This window comes from Erythrolamprus reginae, chromosome 2 (assembly GCF_031021105.1).
Source record: "Erythrolamprus reginae isolate rEryReg1 chromosome 2, rEryReg1.hap1, whole genome shotgun sequence".
Classification (NCBI taxonomy): domain Eukaryota; kingdom Metazoa; phylum Chordata; class Lepidosauria; order Squamata; family Dipsadidae; genus Erythrolamprus; species Erythrolamprus reginae.
This window is the reverse complement of record NC_091951.1, coordinates 117,618,535-117,631,612: the sequence shown is the minus strand read 5'-3', so window position 1 is coordinate 117,631,612 and position 13,078 is coordinate 117,618,535. Positions and strand designations below refer to the sequence as shown.

The 13,078-nt window shown below is 40.5% G+C and overlaps 1 protein-coding gene across 5 annotated transcripts in view; it reads left to right on the top strand.

Annotated features, from left to right (window-relative positions):
- The first annotated feature begins 406 nt into the window (after window positions 1-406).
- ACSL6 (acyl-CoA synthetase long chain family member 6) overlaps window positions 407-13,078 on the top strand; it is a 118,147-nt gene continuing 105,475 nt past the window's right edge. For 2 of the 5 annotated variants that reach the window (XM_070739284.1, XM_070739282.1), the window contains exon 1: window positions 1,051-1,139. Coding sequence is in view for 2 of the 5 variants with exons in the window: in XM_070739280.1 (XP_070595381.1) it covers window positions 811-883 (73 nt within the window). In the remaining 3 variants the exon portion in view is untranslated. Of the gene's footprint in view, window positions 491-607; window positions 884-1,050; window positions 1,140-13,078 lie in introns of those variants that run through there. The other 3 variants (XM_070739281.1, XM_070739280.1, XM_070739279.1) reach the window with 3 other exon arrangements.

The window sequence follows — 13,078 nt, the reverse complement described above, 5'->3', positions numbered from 1 at the left end:
TTGTTGTAAACCGCCCTTCGGGATTGGGCGGCAGAGAAGTCAAATTAAAGAAATAATAAATGTTATAATAAGTACAGTATAATAAATATAATATTTATTATATTATATTTATAATAGAAATATATTATATTTATTATAGAAATATAAATGTAATAAATCAATATACACACGAGATAGAACGGGACTGTGGTGACTATAGCAATACACGAACCTCACTTGTCAAATCAACCCCAGAGCCGGATTGGCTGAATACCGGGGCTGAACAAAGGTCTTTCAGGCGAGGCGCTGCAATCCGATGCATACCGGAGGATACCTCCGAGCTTCGCGGCGCGCCGGACGAAGTCTTTTCCGCTCCACAACGGGCTTTTTTCCGCCCGAGGCCGGTACTGGTGCCGGTACCGGTTTTCAGCCGGGCCACGCGTTCTCCGCCCGCTCGGCTCGAGGCGGGCTCGCAAGGAGGGGCCGCCGCGCCGCGCCGGGAGATCGGCAGGTAGGTGGGCTGCGTGGGTTGGCCAATGGCCAGGCGCGCGCCGCGGCTGCCGCCACCTTTGTGGCGTCGAGGGGCACGTCGCCTTCTCTCCAGAGGCCGGGCGCGAGAGCCGGCGACGAGGGGCGGGGCTTAACAAAAAAAAAAAAAAAACCCTCCTTCGCCGCCCGCGGGAACGCAAGCGGCAAGCCGGGCTTGCGCGCCTGGCAAGCCGGGCTAGCGCCGCCGCTGTCACTGCAGCGAGTTTGCTGCAGTTTCTTCTCCCCCACCATCACCCCACTCCACCCCCCTCCTCGAGCTGCCTTCGCGCCTCCGGGCCGCCCATGCTGCAGCCCGCTCCGGTCGGCATGCTCACCCTTTTGCTTGTCTCCGGAGGCTCCATCTGGCTTTTCTTAGGTAAGTCTCAGCCCCTCCGCCCGCGGCGGTCCGAGGGGTTTTATATAATTTCTCCCTCCAAATTGTAAGAAAATGTGGTGAGGTATCTTTACCGGTTAAACTCCCTCCCTCTCCTCCTCCTCCCGGCTGCAGCTGCTTGTACGTCTCTCACTGCTTCTATAGGGGTCACCTCTTCGTCCTCTCCTCGTAGCAACGAGCTTATCCGAGGTGGCTTAGCTGCGGTTCCCGAAGAAGCAGTAACAAAAGGCGGCGAGGGGTTAGTATTGTGGGTGGAGGGGTGTTGGGAAATGACGGGTGCGCTGTTGGGCTGGACACTTTATTTATATATTATATATACAGTCCTGGGGTCTGGTCTGGATATAATGCCAAGCCGGCGAAACTGGACCGAAACGTTGTCAAGAAACCACGCCGTTTCCCCACACGACAACGATTGAGGAGACTTGTCGACGCCCCCTGAGTTTTTTGTGCAGCCCCCGGGTTCGGTCTCCCCTTCCCTGGTGTTAAAAAGTAGGGCGAGATGCGGATGGATGGGCGCATGCGCACTGGGAAGCCGCCTTTTTTTTCTTTTTTCTTTTTACGGCCGTATCGCACGTAGGAATGACGCTCGGCGGTTTTAAAAGTAGGATGGGGTCAAAGCGGGAGAGGATTACTCGGGGATCCGGAGGAGCGGCGGTCCCCTTCGCGGCTTCCCGGATTCGCGTCTTAAAAGTAGCGCGGTCGCAAACGATTCGAAACGCGACGCTTTGGAGGTTAGGACAGTGTTTCCCAACCTTGGCAACTTGAAGCTATCTGGACTTCAACTCCCAGAATTCCCCAGCCAGCATTCGCTGCCTGGAGAATTCTGGGAGTTGAAGTCCAAATACCTTCAAGTTGCCATGGTTGGGAAACACTGGGTTAGGGCAATGAAAGGGAGACTGGTCCTCAGTGTAATAACTACGGTCGGTTGTAATTGGCAAACGATCTACATGTTTCTTTTTTTTAAATCGATGACATTTCGTGCGCGTGAATCCTGGACATTTGCAAGACACCCGCTTGTTTACGACTGACATTTGTTTTGAGAAGCCTTGTTTATAAGGACTCAATTCTTGGTCTAAAGTACATAAGTGGCCTCTGAGGGCTAGGAGATCGCTTTGTAATTCTGGAGACGCCTGTTTTCACCCAGTTTAACCGCTTCCTAGTTGTGAGAATAAATTCTTGTCATGCAGCTTTGGATGCGGTGTCATCAACTTGATCCACTTATTCCCATACATACACATACACACAATACACACACACACATGCATGCATTTGAAGTGGGGTGTGCGATGTACTGTCATCAAATGATGCACTGTTTGGAGTGGGATGCACTGTCATCAAATGGGTCATCAAATCAATATGTATTCCTGAATAGAAACGTGTGTGTGTATTGTGTGTGTGTGTATATATGGGAATAAGCCAGGATTTATATCTACAGAGTCGGATGTCATGTCTGTCGTTTTGGCACATAGTTACAATTCTAGTATTTGAAAGTGTAGGCATAGATAGTGTGTGGGAAGAGCTTTTACAACTGGTCCTGACAACTCAACCCTCTATTTTAACAACTATATCTCCAGCCTCTGAAAGACTTTGTCCCTTGCAGCTGCCACCAGAAGTCTTTCACTTGACTTCCCGTTTCTGGTCACATCAGCTGTAACTGAAAGACCCAAGTGGAACCTCAAGCCAATAAAGCAAGGCAGGTCACTTTAGGTAAGGTAATTTTACTGGGAATCAAGTGATACTGAGTAAAAGTGAATGCTTCTGAGAAGAAAAATACTGTACTTCCAAAGAGTATTGGTATTTCAGAAAAAAAAACACCTTTCGATAATAACTCCTTTAATTGGGAACTCTTGGTGGGACTGTGACTTAAGGCAAGATAATTCAGATCAAATTGACATTTGATGTGGGGAAAATGAGGGGCACATTGGTTGAATATTTCTTTATACAGTTGATTGACTCAGTGCTAAGCTGAGTGCCCTAATATCTTCTGGTTTTAGGCATGCGCAGGTGCTCATCCAGAAGACTATCCAATTCTCCTAAAATAAACTCAGTTTGCTCAGTCATCCTATGACACAGTAACTTCTGAAGCTGCCAAGTCCAGTTTCTGAATTTTGCAGGGATGGAAACAAATTGTTATATCTTATAATAAAGCGTAGAAGTCTTGGTTGAGCTTTGCTTAATATACCTATTTACCCATTGTGGCAGTTTTAATTGTTTAATGGAGCCTCAGATTTTGGAAGGATTTTATCATTTCCTGCTCATGTTTATGCATCATTTAAATGGTTATTAAATACAGATTTATCTTGTTTGTGTGAAGTTTTTAAATAGTGTTAAGATCATTATATAAGAAAATACAAACTAAAGATAGTAATGTATGAATTGAATGAGTACCGGAACATTTGTTGTTGTGACTGTGGAATCACAATCATCACAGTTGTGACTGTGGAAAGCAGAAGTTGGCTTTTCTTTTTGCGCACTGTGATACTGCTTGGATTCCCCTCTGCCCCACCCAAGCTGGTTCTGCAGCCAGAGACAGCAGTCAGTCAGCAAGCTGCTTTCATCCACCCTATTGTTGCAGGTCTAAAAAGCCTCAGAAATGTCCTGGGAAGTATAGGCATGCCACTTCAGTGCATCCGGTAGCTCATGCAAGTTATGGCTCACAAATTGCAGAAGCCTTGAATAACTTGGCTCAAGTCTCGATTGTAGATCCCTATAATAAACTGTTCTTGTTTTAGAAATTCAAAATACTTTTCTCACATAGATGTACATTTTGGTGTATGTGCTAAATGACACTTCCGTATATCCTCCATCCATAAAAATAAAAGGAATAAAAGAGTTCCTCAGTTCATTAGACCAAAATTGATTGAGTCAAATTAAATAATTCTCACTTACCACACAAAATAAACACAAAACAATAAAACTCAGTAGAAAATTAGGAATAAGATAATGATGCCAGGATAATATTTTCTCAGAAAGATGATCAAGAAAGGTAACTTTTCTGCCTTATTTCTTTCCAGGGACTATACTGTATTTGGATTTGATTCACCAAACTGGTTAAACGCAACTAGTGCAAAGTAGCTTCATGTTTTAAAAAAGTGGTCCTTCTCTTTCAATGGCCTAATGTTGTGTCAATGTTTTAACAGTCACTTGGATGTCCAGAAAATTGGAAAGAGACAAGGAAACACCTGAAATTGTGGTGTCTAAATTGTGCTATTGCAATTTGGGACACTACAGGATTGCAAACTATCAGTTTGACGTAGTTCATAGTTTTGGTCTGGGGCTGTTGTGAAAATTTGGGGAGACACTTAGGATACCATGATAAGTTTGGAAACCTCTGACCTAAAACAATACCATCAAAACATCTAATGTTCTTTACCACCCCATGTTTCTCACTATTTTTAATTTTGCCTGTAAATAACAAAGTTTCTATATTAGCACTTCACCACTAGACCAAGCTGGCTGTCTTAATAATTTTATCTGGCCCTAGTTTGTTGGATATCCTCAAGTTTCAAAGGACACGCCCTTCTGTATCTTTATTTGCTCTTCATCTGCATCTAGACCAATGGTTCTTAAACTGTTTGTCTCAATTACTATTTACCTGATATCAAATAATGCAGTGGTGCTTACCCTCCCAAAACTTCAAGATTTCATTGCTTTATAGTATCATCTCAATAGCAGTGGTTCCAAACTAGATTCTCAACTCACAAACAAGCAGTTGCAAATTGCTCCATTACCAGTATATGCCCAAATTACTTCCTTTGTAAGTGCCACCAATCTAGATGCTCCAAAATTTTTGTCATCTTAAGCAAGTTCATGCATCATCTCCATAATACTGAGACCAAATCCCATACTATATAACATGTTTTCTGATGATTCTGTACAGATATTTTGAAAGGTATGAGACAAATGTAAAATATAAATCACATAGAAGAGTTCACACAAGAGTCTTTTTCACCTCTGTTCAAAACCCATTCCTACAAAAAAAAATTCAAAAGATTGAGAGGCAACTTCAAAAAGAAGAATGTCATGATCACTAGCAAGAAAACTTCTTGAGATACTGTATTTAGGAGAATTATAAAATTGTCTTATTTCTGTAGATTGTTTCCCAAGCAACTTGCAGATGAACAAGACCACACAGCAGATTGATAAAGTACAAATTGGATTTTTTTAATTTCAAAGTCTTATGTTGATTCTTTCAAAATGGGAAAAATATATTTCATTTTCCATCAAATTAAAAATACAACCTTTATTTTCTATCACATGTCTTAAGTACTGCCCAAGTTTTGTCACTTACTGTTATACTATCGTTGACATGAAGATGTTCTGTTTACAGAATAAATATAACAATGTAAAATTATTCTTGTCTTATAATAAGTGATAGAAGTAAGATAGCCAAATAATGCCATGTGGTCTTACCTAGCTGACCTTGACTGACCTTGAGAAAAGCTAAGCAAGATCAACTCTGCTTAATAACTCCATATGGAATCCTATAAGAATAATAGAGCTGTTGGATAGACTGAGAAAACTTACTGGAGACAGTAGCAAACCACTTCAACCATATGTGAGGAAGCCTGCATGGTATAATAACCAAAGGTCAAGCCTGACTAAAAATGACTTTAATTTTTCATTTTGGGTAATTGAAGATTTATTTATTTATTCAATTTTTTTATGCCGCCCTTCTCCTTAGACTCAGGACGGCTTACAACATGTTAGCAATAGCACTTTTTAACAGGGCCAGCATATTTTCCCCACAATCTGGGTCCTCATTTTGCCCACCTTGGAAGGATAGAAGGCTGAGTCAACATTGAGCCGGTGATGAGATTTGAACTGCTGACCTGCAGATCTAGCAGTCAGCTTTAGTGGCCTGTAGTACTGCACTCTATCCACTGCACCACCTTGGCTCTTAATTTAATTTAATTAATTAAGATTTAATTTCCTGTTCTAAACACAATTTTATTAAAGTTAATAATTACAATAGTAAAAACCAATACAAACTAAAATAAAGAATAGAAAAAAGTACTAAGTGCAGTACAAAAGAAAAGAACAAAATAAGGGGAGGAAGGAAGGAAGGATATAGTAAAGAAAAAGAAATGTAGAAAGGAGTTATTTCCAACTTTCATCACAAGAAGTATAAACAATTTTAACAACATTTTATCTCCTCTTAATTTACAACCAATGATCTTTTTATCACATGTCACCTCTATGATCTCTAAATAAAATCATAAAGCATTATCATTTCAGTCATGGTTTCTGGCAATTCTTAATGGACTTCAATAAAAGTCTATTAAGGATTGCCAGAAATAACAACATATCCAGTTTACTGTTGCTCAAATAAACAATCTTTATATTCCTTCCCTTTACTTTTAACAATCTTAATCTAGATCATCCAAGGGCATGGGGTGAGGTATCATCAGTACGCCGATGAAACCCAGCTTTACATCTCCACCCCATGTCCAGTCAACGAAGCAGTGGAAGTGATGTGCCGGTGTCTGGAGGCTGTTGGGGCCTGGATGGGTGTCAACAGACTCAAACTCAACCCGGATAAGACGGAGTGGCTGTGGGTTTTGCCTCCCAAGGACAATTCCATCTGTCCGTCCATTACCCTGGGGGGGGAATTATTGACCCCCTCGGAGAGGGTCCGCAACTTGGGCGTCCTCCTTGATCCACAGCTCACATTAGAGAACCATCTTTCAGCTGTGGCGAGGGGGGCGTTTGCCCAGGTTCGCCTGGTGCACCAGTTGCGGCCCTATCTGGACCGGGACTCATTGCTCACAGTTACTCATGCCCTCATCACCTCGAGGTTCGACTACTGTAATGCTCTCTACATGGGGCTACCTTTGAAAAGTGTTCGGAAACTTCAGATCGTGCAGAATGCAGCTGCGAGAGCAGTCATGGGCTTACCTAGGTATGCCCATGTTTCGCCATCACTCCGCAGTCTGCATTGGCTGCCGATCAATTTACGGTCACAATTCAAAGTGTTGGTTATGACCTTTAAAGCCCTTCATGGGACTGGGCCAGAATATCTCCGAGACCACCTTCTGCCGCACGAATCCCAGCGACCAATTAGGTCCCACAGAGTGGGCCTTCTCCGGGTCCCGTCAACTAAACAATGTCGGTTGGCGGGCCCCAGGGGAAGAGCCTTCTCTGTGGCGGCCCTGACTCTCTGGAACCAACTCCCCCCAGAGATTAGAACTGCCCCTACTCTCCCTGCCTTCCGTAAACTCCTTAAAACCCACCTTTGCCGTCAGGCATGGGGGAACTGAAACACTTCCCCCGGGCATGTACAATTTATGCATGGTATGTTTGTGTGTGTGCTTGTTAGTAAATGGGGTTCTTTTTAAACTTTTTAAAATATTTTAAATTTATTTGGATTTGTTATGATTTGTTATATTTTGCTGTGAGCCGCCCCGAGTCCGCGGAGAGGGGCGGCATACAAATCTCAATAATAAATAAATAAATAAATAAAATAAATATATCCATTAAAGTAATATCATAGAATCTAATTTAATTTCTTTTTTACCCCTTCTTACAGAATTTATCCAAGCTTTAACTAACTTCTTTTGTAAATCCAATAATATATCTACTCTCTTGGTTTATTATTTATAAGTTTTGATTTTTAACGAAACAATCAATTTCTGTGTCCAATGAAACCTGTTTTTCCATATAATTTTTGTAGCCTGTCATTTGTAGATCCACTTTCACGGTCAGCTCTACCTTTTCAGATAAAAACTTGTTGCTCTTTTGTCATTTTTTCCCTAAGATCTTATTAACATTGTTGATATTAACTTCTGATTCCATTTTTCAAAAGTATCTTTCAGTATTTCCAATTTCAATATTTTATCATATTTTATGTCACTCCATAGATGTTAATCAGGTTTATATATTCCAATTAAAATCTTTAGTTCCCTCTAATGTTCAGCTTTTAAAATTGTTTATCTTTTATGTCTTAGAAAAAAATATAAACAGGTTGGCTTTCCCATGGTTACCATATTCTCAGCTTTGTAAGAAGCAATTTAGCCTCCTATTTTCTACATGCAACATATATGAATAATTTCTACCCCAATGTTACCCCATATGACATGGCTCCCCCCCTCCCCGAAAATAAGCTTCTGTTAATAATCTTAGGTAGATCTAATGATGCAGCCGTTTCCTGTTTGCATGCAGAAATGGCTTTATTACAGCTAAAGAAATTGTTAGGGTGTAGACAGTTCTTGTGACCTGACTTTTTGTTTACCAAGCTGTAACTTTTTGAAGTATGTAGAATCTGCTGACTCATCTCACATTAGTTTGTTTATATCCTAAAGTACTCATCTGACACCACGGGATGAGATATTATCAGCATGTAGGTGATACACAGCTTTCATCCCCATCCATCCCCAGTGATCCAAGAGATGCTGTGGCTACCCTTTCTCAGTGCTTTGGGGCTGTAGGGGTTCTGGATGGGGGACAATAGGTTTCAGAGGAATTCTGGTAAAACATAGTGGCTGTGGCTGCAGGGATCGTAGGATCCAGTTATTTATTGTTTTAGATCTGGTTAGGGTTGCATTACTCCAGTCAGACGTGATACACAGCCCGTGGGTTCTCTTCTACTTGCGATTTCTGCTGAAAGAGCAGGTGGCTGTTGTGACTACTACTACATTTGTGTCGGAAGTGCCTACCCTCCATCACATTATCTAAATGCTAGTTTACAGGAAAAGAGACAAATAATAGGGAACATTAATTAAAAATAGATCTCCTCATTGATGGATGAATTTAGTAAGATTGCATTCTGATATTTATTGTTAAAGAAAGTACCATTTTCATCCATTACCATAAGACTCTTGGTTCACTTTACTACAATTACGAGATTTAGCAAATACTATGGCACAATTTTTGGTAAAAAAATTCCCAATAAATTTACTCCATGATAAATGGAGCTACAGTATTTAATTTCTGATTGTCTATTCTAGATCAGTGCTGAGTTTCCTGAGCAAGAAATATCCATATTTTTCAAAGTATAAGATACACTGAGCATAAAATGCACTTAGTTTTGGTGGAGGAAAATAGGGGGGGGGGGATTTTGCATATTAGGTATTCATCTGGCTAGCATCCTTAGTCTGGTCAGCTTCAGCATATTAGTTCACTGGTTTGGAGCGGGAGCGCACTTTTTATTGTCTGTTTGGGAATTTTAAAAAAGCTTCTAAAGCACAGCTGATCATAGAGAAAAGCAATAAGAAAAGCAGGTGAAGCGCTTTGCTTTACTCGCTAGCAAAGGAGAGAGATTACAGGTCCCTTATTTATTTGCCATTGTAATATAGAATAGGATAACAGAGTTGGAAGGGACCTTAGAAGTCTTCTAGTCCAACCCCATGCCTAGCAGGAAACTCTACACCACTTCAGACAAATGGTTATCCAACATCTTCTTAAACATTTTCTAGTGTTAGAGCATGTTAAAAATCATTGCGCCTGTTACGATCATCTGATGCCCGAAACATTTTTTTTGTCTAAAGCTTCTTAGTTTTACTAAATTAAGCAAGTTGATCTGAGCTCAAGCTATCATAACTTCAGGGAAAAGAGAAGAAAGAACATTTACTTAGTTTAGACAGGTGATCATTTAATTATTCAGGTGAATTTTAAAAATCTGAATTATAAAACTACCCTGCTGAGGCTAATCTGAATCTGGACTTTTTTCAGAGTGATTTCTTCACATTGGTAAGAAATTCTTAATAGCCTCTGCTTTTGGTAGCTAGCATTGCTGGTCTCTGGTTCCTATTTTCAAAGTATGTTCTGTTTCATTTCAGAACTACAGCATTCAAAATGAGACACAGGGGAGAAACTTGCAAGCAACTGCATGTTTAAGCAACACACAGGTGTGCCTTGAAAATAAATGCTATTCTAGCTGCACTGTTGTAGCAGGAAATAAAAATATCCAAAAAATATTTTATTCAGATTAACCAAAATGGTACTAAACAGAGTACAAACTTAAGAGCTTTACAGAATATTTAATTTAGCATAATGTTGCAGAAAGCAGGGAGTGAAGAATAGTAAGATCTTGACATAAACAACCACAATTGAGCCACAAATTTCCATTGCTAATCAAGGCAGTTGTTAAGTGAGTTTTGCCCCATTTTATTACAATTTTTGCCACAGTTGTTAAGTGAATCATGCAGTCATTTATATAGCTTCCCCCAGTGACTTTACTTGTTGGAAGTCATCTGGAATGGTTACAAATGGTGATCACATGATCCCAAAACTCTGCAACCACTGCTAGTTGCCAAGTTTCCAAATTTTGATCACAGCAATAGCATTTAGATGTATGTACTGCATCGCAGTGTTTTACAGCCCTCTAAGCAGTTTGCAGAGAATAAGCATATTGCCCCTAACAATCTGGGTCCTCATTTTACCGGCCTTGGAAGGATGGAAGGTTGAGACTATTGAGATTCAATCTGCCAAGCCAGTGATTAGCAGAAGTAGCTTGCAATTCTGCACTCTAACCACTACACCGCTGAGGCTCTTTTTCAAGTGGCCATGGGAATGCTGCAGTGGTTGTAAGTGTAAAAAAACAGTCATAAATCACTGTCTTTAGTGCTATTGTAACTTTAACAGAATAATAGAGTTGGAGGGGATTTTGGATGTCTTCTAGTCTAACCCCCTGCTCAAGAAGGAGACCATACACCTTTCCAGACAAGTGACGAGGCTCTTAAAAGCTTCTAGTGATGGCACACCACAACTTCTGAAAGCAAGCTGTTCCATTGGTTTATTGTTCTCACTGTCAGGAAATTTCTCCTTAGTATCTAGGTTGCTTCTTTTCTTTCTTTCCATCCATTATTTCTGTCTTGCCTTCTGGTGCTTTGAAAAATAGAATTTATTTATTTATTTGATTGATATGCTGCCCTTCAATTTAGAATAGAATCAAGCTGGAAGTCTTGTAGTCCAGTCCCCTGTTCAAGCAGGAGGACCTATACTATTTCAGATAAGTGGACTGTCTAGTCTTTTCATAAATCCTCCAATGATGGAGCACCCAAGATTTCTGAAGGCAAGCTGTTTCACTGGTTAATTGTCCTCACTGCTAGGAAGTTTCTCCTTAATTTCAGGTTGCTTCTCTCTTTGATTAGTTTCTAACCATTGTTTCTTGTCCTTCTCTCTGGTGCTTTATAGAATAATTTAACCCGTCTTCTGATTGTGGCAGCCCCTCGAATATTGGAATACTGCTATCATGTTGCCCCTAATTCTTCTTTTCTTTAGATTAGCCAAACCCAAATCTTGCAGCTATTAATCATATATTTTAGTTTCCAGGCCTTTGATCAGCTTAGTTGCTCTTCTCTGAACTTTTTCCCTCTGCGGAGAGGGGCGGCATACAAATCCAATAAATAAACAAACAAATAAACAAATAAATAAATAAGTTTCAACATCTTTTTTGTAGAGCGTTGACCAAAATTGGTTGCAATATTCCAGGTGTGGTCTTATTAGAGTTTTGTAAAACAGTACTATTACTTCCCGTGAACTTAATTCTATGCCTCTGTTTACAAAACCCAGGATTGTGTTAGTTTTTTTGGCTGCTGCTGCTGCTGCATGCTGCTGGTTTATTCAAATGATCATCCACTAAGACTCAAGGCCCTCTCACAGTTAGTGTTTTTGAGCTAGATCTCACCTAATCTGTACTTTATACCTTTGATTTTCCCTGCCTAAATGTAAAAATTGTTTTTCTCCATCTTAAAATTTGTTTTGTTGGATAGGGACCATTATTGAAGCCTGTCAAAATCTTTTTGGATCCTGAGCTTGTCTTCAGGGGTGTTTGCTGTTCTTGCTAATTTAGTGTCATCTGCAAATTTGATGAGTTCCCCTTCTATTCGTTTATCTGGGTCATTTATCAAGATAGTACCGGGCCTAAGATGGAGCCTTGTGAGATACCCAACTGCTTACTTCTTACTTTTTTTCATGTGGATGTAGTACCATTAAGGACTACTCATTGAGTATGGGTTGTCAGCCAGTTACAAATCCATCTGGTGATGATGTTTGAATGGTTGCTAACCAAATGGTTGTAAATCGAGGACTGTCTGTATTAGATTGGACTCCACTGGCACAATTTTGTTTGCTTAATTATTCTGACTTTGTGTGGCCAAATCATTCTGGTTCACAGGATAAAATACAATAAAATGTCCATGGTAAGAAAAGAATTATAGTAAAACACCCACCAACAATCTGCAATAAAAAAGAACACAACTATAAGGGCAAACGATCATGTCCTCAAAGTCCTGCTGATTTAAAAACTTTAACATCCACAGGAGGCAGAGCCAGTTGTGAGGGATGATAGGATTTATAATACCAAGAAGGCTACAGATTGCAGGCCGGATTAGATTAAATGAAATGCCTGCAGTTGGCTGACAAAGGATGGAAAGCTGGGTCCATTCCATGTTGAAAGGGACTCTTTTCTTATTTATTATGTACCAAACGTTCTTAATTGCTTGAATGTGTATCTCATTCATGCTTCTACACAAATTTAATTCTAAGGCACTTCCATCTTAAGGCTCTGGGCTTCTGCCTGGGTGACCTTTGGGTGCATCCAGAGATTGGCTGCTAAGGTGGAACTTGTCCACGTGCGATTTCGCTACCTGCCCAGGTGCAGTAGCATAATTGTGCTGGACTCCACTAGCACTCAGAGCCATGGGGGCAAGCACAGATCAGTGTTCCACCTTAGCAGCCAACCTCTGGGTGCATCTATTGGACTGAAAGGAATAACAGACAAGAGCTAGACAAATGCTCTACTTGGAAGGAGAGCATATGTTTTGTGGGGGAAGGGTTCTAATTCTTTTTATGACAAGAATTGGGGGAAACTACCCAAAACAGTTGCTTCTATGGGGAATAAAGCTCAGCTATAAAATATGTTTTAAAATCTCCAAATAATTGATATTTGTAGCATAAGAAAACAATCATTATAAATGTAGTGTGCAGCTGTAGATCCTTCATATACCCATGAGAAGTATGTTAATTTATAGTAGGAATGGGTTTAAGGGATTTTCTGTGATTTGGGAAAAGGGTAGTGTAAGATTATAATTGAGTTTATGTTCCTTGAGCTGAAATAAAATGTTCTTTATAATAACAAGGAATTATTATAAGACCATTCTGCACCTTGACTCGGTGAAGGGATCCAACTGTATATTGCTCTCCAGCAAAGTTGCAGGAGATTGGCTTGATAAACAA